This window comes from Sceloporus undulatus, chromosome 9 (assembly GCF_019175285.1).
Source record: "Sceloporus undulatus isolate JIND9_A2432 ecotype Alabama chromosome 9, SceUnd_v1.1, whole genome shotgun sequence".
In the NCBI taxonomy this organism is placed as follows: domain Eukaryota; kingdom Metazoa; phylum Chordata; class Lepidosauria; order Squamata; family Phrynosomatidae; genus Sceloporus; species Sceloporus undulatus.
The window spans coordinates 15,575,587-15,587,999 of NC_056530.1; the positions used below are offsets into that span (position 1 = coordinate 15,575,587).

General features: G+C 39.8%; 1 protein-coding gene across 1 annotated transcript in view; it reads left to right on the plus strand.

Moving 5' to 3' along the window:
* The window catches only part of STX12 (syntaxin 12), an 11,736-nt gene extending 542 nt beyond the window's left edge, over window positions 1-11,194 (plus strand). The window contains exons 2-9 of the mRNA XM_042440818.1: window positions 440-509; window positions 1,948-2,047; window positions 2,696-2,833; window positions 4,038-4,081; window positions 5,009-5,114; window positions 6,271-6,343; window positions 7,952-8,034; window positions 9,353-11,194. Coding sequence (XP_042296752.1) covers window positions 440-509; window positions 1,948-2,047; window positions 2,696-2,833; window positions 4,038-4,081; window positions 5,009-5,114; window positions 6,271-6,343; window positions 7,952-8,034; window positions 9,353-9,445 — 707 coding nt within the window. The 3' untranslated portion in view covers window positions 9,446-11,194. The remainder of the gene's footprint in view (window positions 1-439; window positions 510-1,947; window positions 2,048-2,695; window positions 2,834-4,037; window positions 4,082-5,008; window positions 5,115-6,270; window positions 6,344-7,951; window positions 8,035-9,352) is intronic.
* The last annotated feature ends 1,219 nt before the right edge of the window (window positions 11,195-12,413 follow it).

A 12,413-nucleotide genomic window follows, 5' to 3' on the forward strand; every position in this document is an offset into this window, starting at 1 on the left:
CAAGTTAAAGCTTTGGAAAACTGTAACAAACATAAACCTTAACTCCCATTTCTTAGTTTTGATGCAATCATCTTGTATCTTCCCATAGTTTTGATACCCCTTTCTGTCTTTTCATCGCATTGTTGTATCATTCTATCGTTTTTGGACGTTGAAATCGTATCAAAAGTGGCCAGTTCATTCCATTTCGAACTCCATTCCTCTATTGCTGGAACAGTACTAGACTTCCAATACTTAGCAAATGTCAATTGGGTTGGCTGTGATCATAGATAACAAAACGCGGAGTTCGTCTTGGACCAAATTATCAGGTACTTCTGGGCGGTCAGTCAAGTCCCATAGTTTGGATCAGGCTATGAGTTGAGTGATATTTCCTTAGCAGCGCCTGCTTAATGGAGAACGTTGATGGCGGAATGATCATAGGTTACCTTTTTTGCCTCTGTAGCTTCTCAGATAAAGAACTTGATGAGTCAGCTGGGAACCAAACAGGACTCCAGCAAACTGCAGGAAGACCTGTAAGTATGATCCGAACGACCTTACGCTGAACATTATAGTGACAAAGCAAAATGCTGAATTAAACGTTGCCTTTTTTGCCATTGAGATCTGGGGTTGATGGAACAGACCACCAAAATTTGGTACAGAAGTGAAACAGCATTGACCATGCTATATCTGTGGCAGTGGGGCTATAGCCCAGCCTCTTCCTGTTGTGCTAGTTCTCTGTTTCATGGTGGAAAATTACATAGAGAATATCCATAAAGGTGATCTTCCACATGCAGTCTAAAATGTGACAGTCCCTGCTTACCAGCTCAGGATGTTCACACATCATTCTCCTCCATGTGTAGACCTAGATAGAGTATCTTGTACATAGTCAATAACACATTGGATAGGCTGCTTGATAATATCAAGGAAACTAGTAAGTGTCTTATTTATTTGTTGATGGGATTTACACTCCACCCACCCAAACTAGATTCCCATCCATGGATTTGAGCATCTGAGGGTAGCCCCGTCCCATTGTCCCTAATGGTGGTGCATGCATACCTGGTGATGTGGGCAGGATCCTTGGAGAGATGAGAGCCACCACATATGTCTTAGACCCTTGTCCTTCCTGGCCGGAGGGGGACTAGCTGAGTGGGTCAAAGTGGTTGTCGGTGCCTCCATGCAACAAGGCAGTGCCTTGCCTAAAGGAGGCAGTTGTGAGAACTTGGTTGAAAAAAGCAATCCCTGAATCCCCCAGATTCTCTGTGATAGGGCAGGCTAGAAATATATTATTATTATTATTATTATTATTAGCCAATGTCCAACATACTATTTTTGGGCAAGGTATTGAAACATGTGGTAGCTTCCCAACTCCAGGGGTTTCCGAATGAAGTGGATTATCTAGATCAGTGGTGGCGAACCTATGGCACCAGAGGTGGCACTCAGAGCTTTCCCTGTGGGCACTCATGCTGTCGCCCCAGCATAGAGTTTGCCAGAATTCATTACTAGAAAGCCAGAGGGACGTGGCACTTTGCAATAAATAGGTGGAATTTGGGTTGTAGTTTGGGCACTGGGTCTGCAAAAGGTTCACCATCACTGATCTATATCCATTTCAGTCTGGTTTCAGACCTAACTATGGAACAGAGAGAGCCTTTGTGGATGACCTACATAGGGAACTGGTCAGGGGGAGTGTGTCCCTGTTAGTTCTGCTGGACCTCTCAGCGGCTTTCAATACCACTGATCATGGTATCCTTCTAGGCCAGCACTCAGATGGGACTTGGAGGTATTGTTTTACAGTAGCTCCATTCATTCCTGGCAGGGCAAACCCAGAAGGTGGTGCTCCTGCTCAACCCTCTATGTGGGTCCTTCAGGGATCTGCTTTGTCACCTGTGTTATTCAACATATAAATGAAACTGCTGGGAGAGGTCGTCTGGAATTTTGGGGTGCAGTGCTATCAATATGCATTTCTTTTCATAGGCAACAGTTGCAGCACACAGCAAACCGGCTTGCCAAAGAGACCAACGAATATCTGAAGGAATTAGGCTCCCTGCCACTCCCCTTATCTACATCGGAACAGGTTTGTGAAGTCCTGTAGCTTTGGTGGATCAGAAAGAAAATAGCCTTCCTAACAGTAGTGGTCAAAGTACTTTAAGATATTTGAGAGCATGGGCATTCCATTTGATCAGAACTAGAGGGCAGCATGTGAAAGTAACAAGTGTGTGAAGTCGAATTAGAACAAGGGTGGGAATCCTGACAAGTTTTGCAATCAAGGCCTTGAGAGCAAAAGCGATTTCCCCACAAACATTTCCACCACCCCCAAAATGGAAAAATTGTGCCACTGTAGAAGAGGTGTGTGTGTGTTAATCTCTCCTTTCCATCTACTGTATGTAGTGAGTGAAGAATTGATGTATGTACTACATTGAATGTATAGTTGTATGTATAGAATCACAGAATTGGAAGAGACCACAATGGCCATCCAGTCCACCTCCTGCCATGCAGGAACTCTCAATCAAAGCTACCCTGGATATGTTTTTGAACGAGAAGAAACTGTTTAATACCACTAAATAAATGAGATCCTAGGAACCTGGTGTAATGTGATCTCTTGAGTTAATTACTAATGTAATCTGTATGGGCTAAAAATAATGTAAGGAGAAATTTGTGAAGTTGCTGAATTCTCTTTCTTACTGTTGATAGAATAAGTGACAGGCATACTTCTGTTTTCTAGCGTCAGCAGAAGCTTCAGAAAGAACGCTTAATGAATGACTTTTCTACAGCCCTAAATAACTTCCAAGCAGTGCAGAGAAGAGTGTCAGAAAAAGAGAAGGAAACTATTGCCCGAGCAAGAGCTGGATCCCGATTCTCTGTAAGTTGTTGGCGAAACCATTACTAAAGGGTGGGCTTTTGAAGCTTTGTTAAAAATACGACTAGTATATCTTGTTAATCTGACCATTCTTGACTCTAGCTGATCCTACGTTTTGCAAATTCTGTGAAGGGTGTAATGATTCTCTCCATTCTTCAGCAGTCACAATGGTGAAACAGATTATAGAGATTATCACACACACCTTATCCCATCGTTTTCCTGACAGGATACATTCCCATTTAACTGTCAATAGTGGATGTTACCGCATTCTCCCATGGCTGGGTGTATGCAGAAAATTCTGTCCTTGAAAAACTGCGGGGTAAGCCCGGGTTGCATACAGACTGCACATGGATTGCATAGGCCTGGCCACAGGAGAATATGGTAAGATCTGTTATTGACAGTTAAATGTATGTGTATCCTGTTGGGGGAAAAACAGGATAAGGCACGTGAGATAATCTCATTTGTATGAAGTGGTTCAGATATCTAATTGGATTCTCATTTGGAAGTGATAGATTGTTTGAAGCGGGTTGTCTTACAACTTTTTGAAAAGTGACCCTCCCTTCCTCCTTTCACATGTTGACCCTGCCAAAACTCCAGCATCCATTCCAGTATTGTACAAGTTGAATTGGACAATATAAGAGCAATAGGTTTTGCATTCAAACTGCAATCATGTAACCTGAACTGCGATCAAGAAGAAAAATCATCATCATACATACAGTATTATTATTCCATATGGGCAGTGAACATGGTTTATTTCCCTTGTTCTACCCCCTTTTTGTCACATAGTATTCAGGATAATGTTCTTTCCACAGAATGAAGGAGCAAAGGTTTATGTCTTGAAGCAGAGACTTCATCTTGGTGATCTCTTCAAATTTTCCAGTTTCAATAATTCTGTTCAACTTAAGGTTTTCCATACACATACACATATTGTACTGTATTGTTTTGTTTATTGGCCTTAGAAGATTGGGCTCAAAGGCAGCTTTACTGAGTTAAATAAAACAGACTGAATTTGTTTTGAACATAAGACATCACAAAGTCTTCCAGTATTTTACCTTTTGATGTCATGTCCATTAAAATCAGTAGAATGTGCAAGCTACTGTATAGTGTTTGTGCTAAATGCTCTTATGGTTACATCACATTCTCCCAGCCTATTGTAATGCAAACCCTGCTTTGTTGTCTTACTTAGAATCAAATAATTATTTTACAGGCAGATGAGAGGAGCAGGGAAGAGCAGTTGGTGTCATTTAACAGGTAATGTCTGTTGCCTCACCTCTGTCCCTTCAAATGCGAAAATCTTAACGTATTTAAGAAGGAAGACTTGTATAGATCCTAGCTCATTCCTATTACATATACTTCTCTAACGTTTGATTTAGAACAAGAGTGGGTGAATTCTGAAGGTGTAGCCAAGCCATTATATATATGTTTGAGATGTACCCTGGGCTTCTGTGGCCTTTTTTCATGCATGCAGATCCACTCACCTACTTCCAGTTTGTAAAAGCTGACCTTGTGATTTTTGATTCAAGCAAGTTATGGTATTCTGAAACTATGCTATCTAGGCAAACTAGAACTTGGAATCCAAGCTGGATTCAGTTCTGGGTTGAGAGTAAATGGTGGTTTGTGGTATGAGTAAAATAGACCAAAATATCTGGAAGACATCAGGATGGGGAAAGCTGACAGAGAACAAACCCATCCTTGAGCTTAGTCAAAGTATCTAGCAATGTATCTTAAAATGTACTGTTTCATACCGATTAATACAGAGCTGTTTGTGGTAGTTTCCTTGCTTCAAACACACTACATTCACTGTGTGAACACTACATCAGTATAGTGAAAAGCATTCATAGCCACTTCTAGATCATCATAATATATCTGTACTTCAAGATTCTGTGCTTCTGAGATGGCTCTGTAAACACATTTACATTCTAACAAATGTATGACAATATTTGGATGACTTTTTTAAAAATCAAATTGACCTACATTCAGGTCAACCAAAAGTAAGTTAGCCTTCCCTGACTGAATGCCCTACAGTTTTCTTCACATCTAGCCAGCATGGCCAACGGTCACGCTGAGTAGGGTATGATGTGAGCTGAAGTCACAGACACCTGGAGGACATTCCCCTTATGAAGGCTGCAGCTGCAGTAATTGCAAGGGACACATTGTTATTTCACATTCTTCCTGCAGCAATGAAGAATGGAACCAGATGCAGTCTCAAGAAGAAGATGTGGCAATAACAGAACAAGACCTTGAACTAATTAAAGAGAGAGAAACTGCCATTAGGCAATTAGAGGTAAGTGAGTTAAGATTTTAAATTATCTTCTGTAAGGTTATCTTCAGTAAGGCCTTTGACAAGGTTCCCCATGACATTTTTGCAAGCAAGCTTGTAAAATGAGGGCTAGACAAGACAACTGTTACATAGATTTGTAATTGGCTGACCAGCCAAACCCAAAGGGTGCTACCATTTCTAGGTTCCCTGGCTCCAGGTAGAGTCTCAGCTGGCATATCAACAGAAGCTGATAACAAAGACTCCTGGCCATCGCAGCTATCTGTGATGACAGCTAGAGCGACGAATCCAGGAGCACCCTCAAGCTGTGAACACAGACCTTTAGGGGAAGTGTGACCCCCATCCAGGACCTGTTGACATATCTCCAAACCCAGATTCAGGTTTCCTATGGCGAGTACCTCTGTCTTACTAGGATTCAACTTGAGTCAGCTTTTCCCTCATCCAGTCCATTACCAATTTAAGACATTCATTCAGAGGAGATATGCCTTCCTTAGTTACTGAAGCAGCCCGAGACATAGAGAAACATATCTGGGTGTTATCAGCGTACTGATAACACCCCGCCCCATGTCTCCAGTTGATCTCACCCAGCGGCTGCATGTAAACGTTAAATAGCATGGGAGACAGGATGGCGCCTGGGGGACGCCAGCTTTTAGCTCTCTTAGAAGAGCAGCTGTCTCCCAGCATCACCATCTGGAATCTTCCTGAGAGATAGGAGATTTCACAGCTCTCCGTTTCCCTGTCAAATAGTTCTTACTTGGTCCAAAATCATTTCCCATGAGTGAAGTCGAATGCTTTCATTTCCTATGATTTCACAAGACATTTTGCATTATGTTCTTAACAGTGGCTATATAACCATGTTACTTAGATAAATGTTATATCTGACTAACTTCTGATTTATGGCTTTATTAAGTGGCAGTTTGTTGTATTTTTCATTGATTATTATAAGTCATAAAGTAAAAAAAATACATTTTGTCAGGAGTTCAAATAGCTGTTAGAGGAAAATGAGCAGAGAAAATCTATTGCATAATCATAATTCTACCTATTGGTTCTTTAGAGCTAAGGCACATTAGAGAATTATTCATTTTGCATAATTTTTCGTCATAAGTTATTAAATATATGGGGATTATAGAAAATTCAATAAATGTTTGCAACATTCTTGTAGGCAGATATCCTGGATGTGAATCAGATATTTAAAGATTTGGCTCTGATGATCCATGATCAAGGAGACATTATTGGTAAGTAGATACCTGCATTTACTTGGCCTAAGATGAGGCATTTCGTCTACACTTCACTTATTCTGAACATCTATAATAATACTTTTTTTTAAAAATGTCCCTGTTTCTGTCTGTAGCAGCCATAGCTCCCCAAGACATCATACTGGATACTTCAAAATTTCAATGTTTTTGGTTGTCCAAGTGGATTGGCAAGTTCATTTAAAATCCCAAACTGGGGGTGAGAGGTGGGAGATGGGTTGCTATCTGAGCTATTGGTAAGATACCTGAAGTTAGAAACAGAAAGCAGGAAAAATTCAGAGAATAAGATACAGATATGGACAGATCACCATAAAATATAACTAGTAAGATTATATACCAATACGATTAGTATCTTTTTGAAGAGACAACCATGTAAATCTGAGTGTAAAATGGAAAGGAACGAATGAAGGAATTCAGCAGCACCTTCTTAACTGTTTTGTTTCAGCATGAGCTTTCAAGTATATGTTTCATGGATATTTCTTCAAATACACCTAATTGAACTGCACAGTCCCTCTGAAGAACTGGATTGATATCAGTGAAAGCCCCTGCTGAAATAAAACAGTCACAAAGGTACTGCTCAATTTCTTCATTCTTCCCTTTGCCCTTTTTCTAGTTTATAATCAGCCAATTAAAGTCTGAGATGCCAAGATTTAAGGCATTAAGTTAAGGATTGGACACTGAGTCCTCGCTGTGCCAGGGAGAATATCCATATATGGTTTGGATTTATTACTTGACTTGTAGTGTTGTCCAGTATATAATTCAATTTATATTCCATAGTTGTATATGAACTACTGATAAAAACCAGTGATGAAAACACATTTAGCAGCTAGATGGACTGATGTGATATTCTTGAAAACAAATTGTGCTGTATGGCTTATTCTTTTTCTGAGTAACAACATTTAGACAGAAGGATAAGCCTGGTCTCTTCAGGAATTCTGACTTACAGATCACCAACAGCATGTTGGAACACACTGCTTCAAAATAACAGCACAGCAGTCAGCCAATGCCATACTGAAATTTTTCTATTATAAAGGCAGCAGGTTAGTAATTCCAGCATTAAACTTGTTCTTAGGGAAGGTAGCTGCTCAGATGCAATATGGCACTGAGATATGAGAGATTAATCATAATAATTTGCATGACTTAGAGATCTGTCATAATAAGTTCTTGAGGTGCCTGTTGGCAGTACCTCTGGGGACTCCAGCTCCTTTTCTTAGGACAGAAACAGGACTGGTATCTGGAGGTATCTCCTCAAGCCGAGAGAGGGAAGAGGGACCCTGCGCTCTCCTCCTCCTCTTTCCACAATCCCAACTTGGGCCAGTTGGAGGATGCTGAGGGAAACCAAGGCAAGGACTTAAAAGCCTTGGTGCTCGCCTCCAGACCATCATTCCTATAGCCAAGAGAGGGAAGAGGGACCCTGCGCTCGCCTCCTTCTCCTCCCACAATTCCAATAATTTAATTTATTTCACTCTAAGAGGAAAGTTTATTGTTGTTAATGCTAGTAGAAGTATAGGGATAATGGTTTTTAGTTGTTACCTATAATCATTGTGTTATACTGTATTATGATTGAGTATGTACTTGTCTTCCTTCTAGATAGCATAGAAGCAAATGTGGAAAATGCAGAAGTCCATGTTGAAAATGCCAGTGAACAGTTACAAAGAGCTTCTTATTATCAGGTAACAGTTCTGCAACCCTGTGTTTATTCAATCCAGGAATGGAAAGGGGAACCCTAAGGCTTAGACAAGAATTGAATCAGTCACTCATGCTGACTGACTATAGAAAATATAGCAGAGACACTTGTTTAATATATAGTTTGTCTAAAACACAAGGAATGAGTTATCATATATGTGTTTCTCCTGGTTGCCTTAATCTCTAGTGATACTTTTAGAATCAGACTGATGGAAAATAGTCTCTCCCCTCTGCCCCAAAAGGCTGTAAAGAGCTGATAGTTCCTTGGTTGCAAAAATAATGAGAGCACCAGTGTGGTGTAGTGGTTGAGTATTGTTGAACTATGACTCTGGAGAGCAGGATTTGAATCCCCACTCATCTATGGTAACCCACTGGGTAACCTTAGGCAAGTCATACTCTCGCAGCCTCAGAGGACGAGAAAGACAAAGCCCTTCTGAACAAATCTTACCAAGTAAACCCTGTAATAATTTCAACTTAGGATCACCACAAGTTGCAGACATCTTCAAGGCACACAAGAACAACAGCACCCAAAAATAACAAGCGTGGGTCCCAAGTGAACCTCTTTAGGAAGAGTATTGGGTAATTGAGAGTGCCACTACTAGGAAAGCCCTGCAAGCTTCCTACCTTGCCCCTCAGTAACTGGAGAATGAAAAAAAAATCTTTTAATGCAATTTGGGAATTGCACATAGAAGAAAGGAGGAAGAAGAAGCCCCACTTTGCATATGTATATTTACCTTTATCTCTAAGTAGGTACCAATAGCAAAAAGAATTACCTCCTCTTTTGTACATTTAACTATTTTGCACTGATACTAAATGCACTTTATGGAGAAATGCAAATGTTGCCTTAAAATCTCATATCCTTGTTCCCTTTGGTTTGGTGTTCAGAGTTTGGAAGTTAACTGGCTACAAATAATGAGTTACTTGTAATTAGGTATATATAGATTATATTGCAAGTTAGTAAGTCATCCTCTTGCATACTATTGAAACTGAATTACTGGCTTGTGTGGTACCTCATGATGCTATCTTTTAGTATGTTGTAGGTATTGAGGCAATGACAGGATGGAAAAACCTTTGTACCATAGCTTGTAACATTCAGATATGTTTGGTGTTTTAGTAATTAAAAGTTGCTAGAAAGTCAGTTACTTTAAAAAGCAATTAATTATTGTTTCTTGAAAGTTTAGAAGCAGTTTCTATTATCAGTACATTTTTTAAAAAGTGATTTTCCAAGCTCTGGCTGGCTCCCTTGCCACATTTTTAATACTGTATAAATAGCTTTCCCTCCCTGTTTTTGTTTCCTCTTAATAGAAAAAATCTCGTAAGAAGATCTGCATCCTGGTTCTTGGTCTGGCTGTGGTTGTTATAATCTTGGGATTTATCATCCGGTACACAGTAACATGAAATGCTTTCATGGAATTGAATCAGTTGCAGAGTTACTGTCCCTTTTTCCGCATCAGGGAAAAATGTGTAGATGAGCCTGTGGAATGAATTGATTCTGATGAGACAGAACACAAATCTGATTTTCCTCTAGTAATTATAATATATAGAAACTAATATGAAGATAACTAGTCCGTAGACTTAGTAAATCACAAAGACAGTATTTATCTGTTAATGTAAAGTTATTTTATGTAACTGAACTTCATCTTGTGTGTGGGGGGGTAATATACTATTGAATGTACAAGTGTTAATGAGTGTGGTAACCTAGATTATTTTGTTAACTGACATATGCACTACAGATGTGACATTTTTAATATATACTGCTTTTGATACATGACTTGCATAGGAATAACTTCCACGAAGGGCAAAATCTCATCAGTTGAACAATTCTCAGTCTCTCACAAATCTCTTACTATGACCCAAAGAGCTGCTTAGGTGTGTGCTCTTGAGCAGTGGGATGCCACATTTCTTTCAAATAGCAGTTCCTGGTCTATATCATACAGTGCAGGCATGGGGCACATTGGGCTCAGAGGAAGTCTAACCTCTCATAGCACACAGAGATAACTAGAAGTTTTCTATATTCGGGGTTTTCACTTTTAACTTGGCAAAAGAGAACTTTGTCACCTCCATTTTTAAAATGGCATACATAGTGAAAAATGTTGAGGCGATCTGGGTTTGAAATCAAGAACGTATTTAGTGATGACTAGTCTAGCCTGCAGATATTTGCACCTAGTGTCTTCTAACAGGGCATCTCTTATTGCATTTTTGTGACGGCAGTGAATCATTTAGTAATGTTTCCCAACTTCTTGCTACCTAATGAACCTGTAATTGGTGGTGAGTTGCTCTTTTTCCCAGCTGTGAACACTATGAAACAGGTAAAAACCAAGGTGGCATTCAAAAGGGTTAGTAATGAAGGCAGGTACTTTTGTCCTTCCAACAGAAGATACTTGATCTTTGTAGCACTCCATTTCTTCATCTCTTGCATGATAGGAGGAAGCGGCTTATTACAGTTTAATTTCAGATGAGGAACCTTGGTTTCCTAGTGTGTCTAATCTGGGTCTTTGCTGTGCTCTGAATCACTTTTCTTCCTAATCTGTGAGAAATGGCCAAATTCAAGTACAGTGGGGAACCATGAGAATGTGCTGCAGCATGGTCTGAGCATGTATGCACTCCATTTCTTCATCTCTTGCATGATAGGAGGAAGCGGCTTATTGCAGTTTAATTTCCAGTTTCTAACTAATTCTTTATGTTTTAATATAACTGAAAGTGGCTCCTTTTCCTAACAGTAAAAGGAAGGTTTACATTTCTCCTTTGTACATAAAGGGATGGGGCGCAGGGGTGAGCATATAAACCCATGCAAATGCTCAGATGAGAAACCTTGGTTTCCTAGTGTGTCTAATCTGGGTCTTTGCTGCGCTCTGAATTGATAGTAGCATAATTACTGGAAAAGCTCTTGGGTTGATCCCACTCTTCAGAGATAACTGTCTAAAAACACTGAAAAGTTTACTTGGTAAAATTATAACTTTCTGTATATAGGAAATAGCTACATCTTTCTACTGACACTGTATTTTTTAGTTTATTTATGGTTTTAAAAATACTAAACTGTGAAAGCTGGCATAGGAAGTGGAATAATGCCCTCGGTTGCACACCTTTCTTTGCACTATCATTCCGTCATTCCATCTATTTAATGATCAATAAACATTTTAAAAAGTATTTGACATTGTCTTTTATTTGAGTTTACCCTAAATCAGTGTTTAAATATCTCTAAATGCTTGGGGAAATGGCTGCCTTCATGTGTGATAGCATTTCAATAAAATTTATGATGTTAATTGTTATGGACTAAAGTCTATTTCATTAAATGCCAACTAAGGCTATACAATTGATGCCGTTGAAGTAGGTCTTGGGTCAGATGCTGCAGAATAGCCTTGTGGATTTCTTTGCAGCCCCAGGGCTGTGCATGTCCAGGCTTGGCTTAGGAAGTGCTGGAGTTGAGTCAGTGGTTAGGCATACCAGCACCAGAAACATGGCAAATGTGGACATTAAGTTGTGGCAGCCAAATTTAGGTTGCTAGATAGAGGACTAGGAGCCAGCGTGGTGTAGTGGCTTGAGCGTTGGACTATGACTGGACACCAGGGTTCAAATTCCAGCCCAGCCATGAATACCACTGGGTGACCTTGAGCAAGTCACACTCTCTCAGCCTTAGAGGTTGGCAATGGCAAACCTTTTCTGAAGGAACGTGCCAAGAAAACCCTGTAATAGGGTTTGTCACAAGTCAGAAACAACTTGAAGGACACACAAACTAATAGGGAACTATAAGCAAAGACTTATAGCATCTTTTTTACTACTTGCTAAACTGAAGATGCCCATAGCCACAGATGCTGGTAAAACGTCAGGAAGAAACTTTTCTGGAACATGGCCACAAAGCCCCCAAAACCCACAAAAAACTATGGATGCCGGCCATGAAAGCCTTCGGCTTCACATTCAATTTGGATTCTGTGAGGTCATGCCTTGGTTTCAAATTGTAGCTGAAGGCACGAGTGATGATGATCGCAAGGTTATTGGTTGCTTCTTTCATTCCTGAAACTGATGTATTGATTATTGGAATGGTCGATCGCATCTAGAGAGATCTTGCCGCACCTTTGAGATTAACGAAAGAAAGACATTGGTAGCGTGGGCTTTTGTAGCTACGTCCTCAATGGACAATGCTTACAAAAGTTGTTCAGGGGATATCAATACTGAAATAGTGGTAGATATCAATACTGAAATAGTGGGAGATATCAATAATGAAATAGTGGGAGATATCAATAATGAAATAGTGGGAGATATCAATACTGAAATAGTGGGAGATATCAATACTGAAATAGTGGGAGATATCAATACTGAAGTAGTGGAAATACTGTGTTTTATGATAGTACAATGATATACATATATT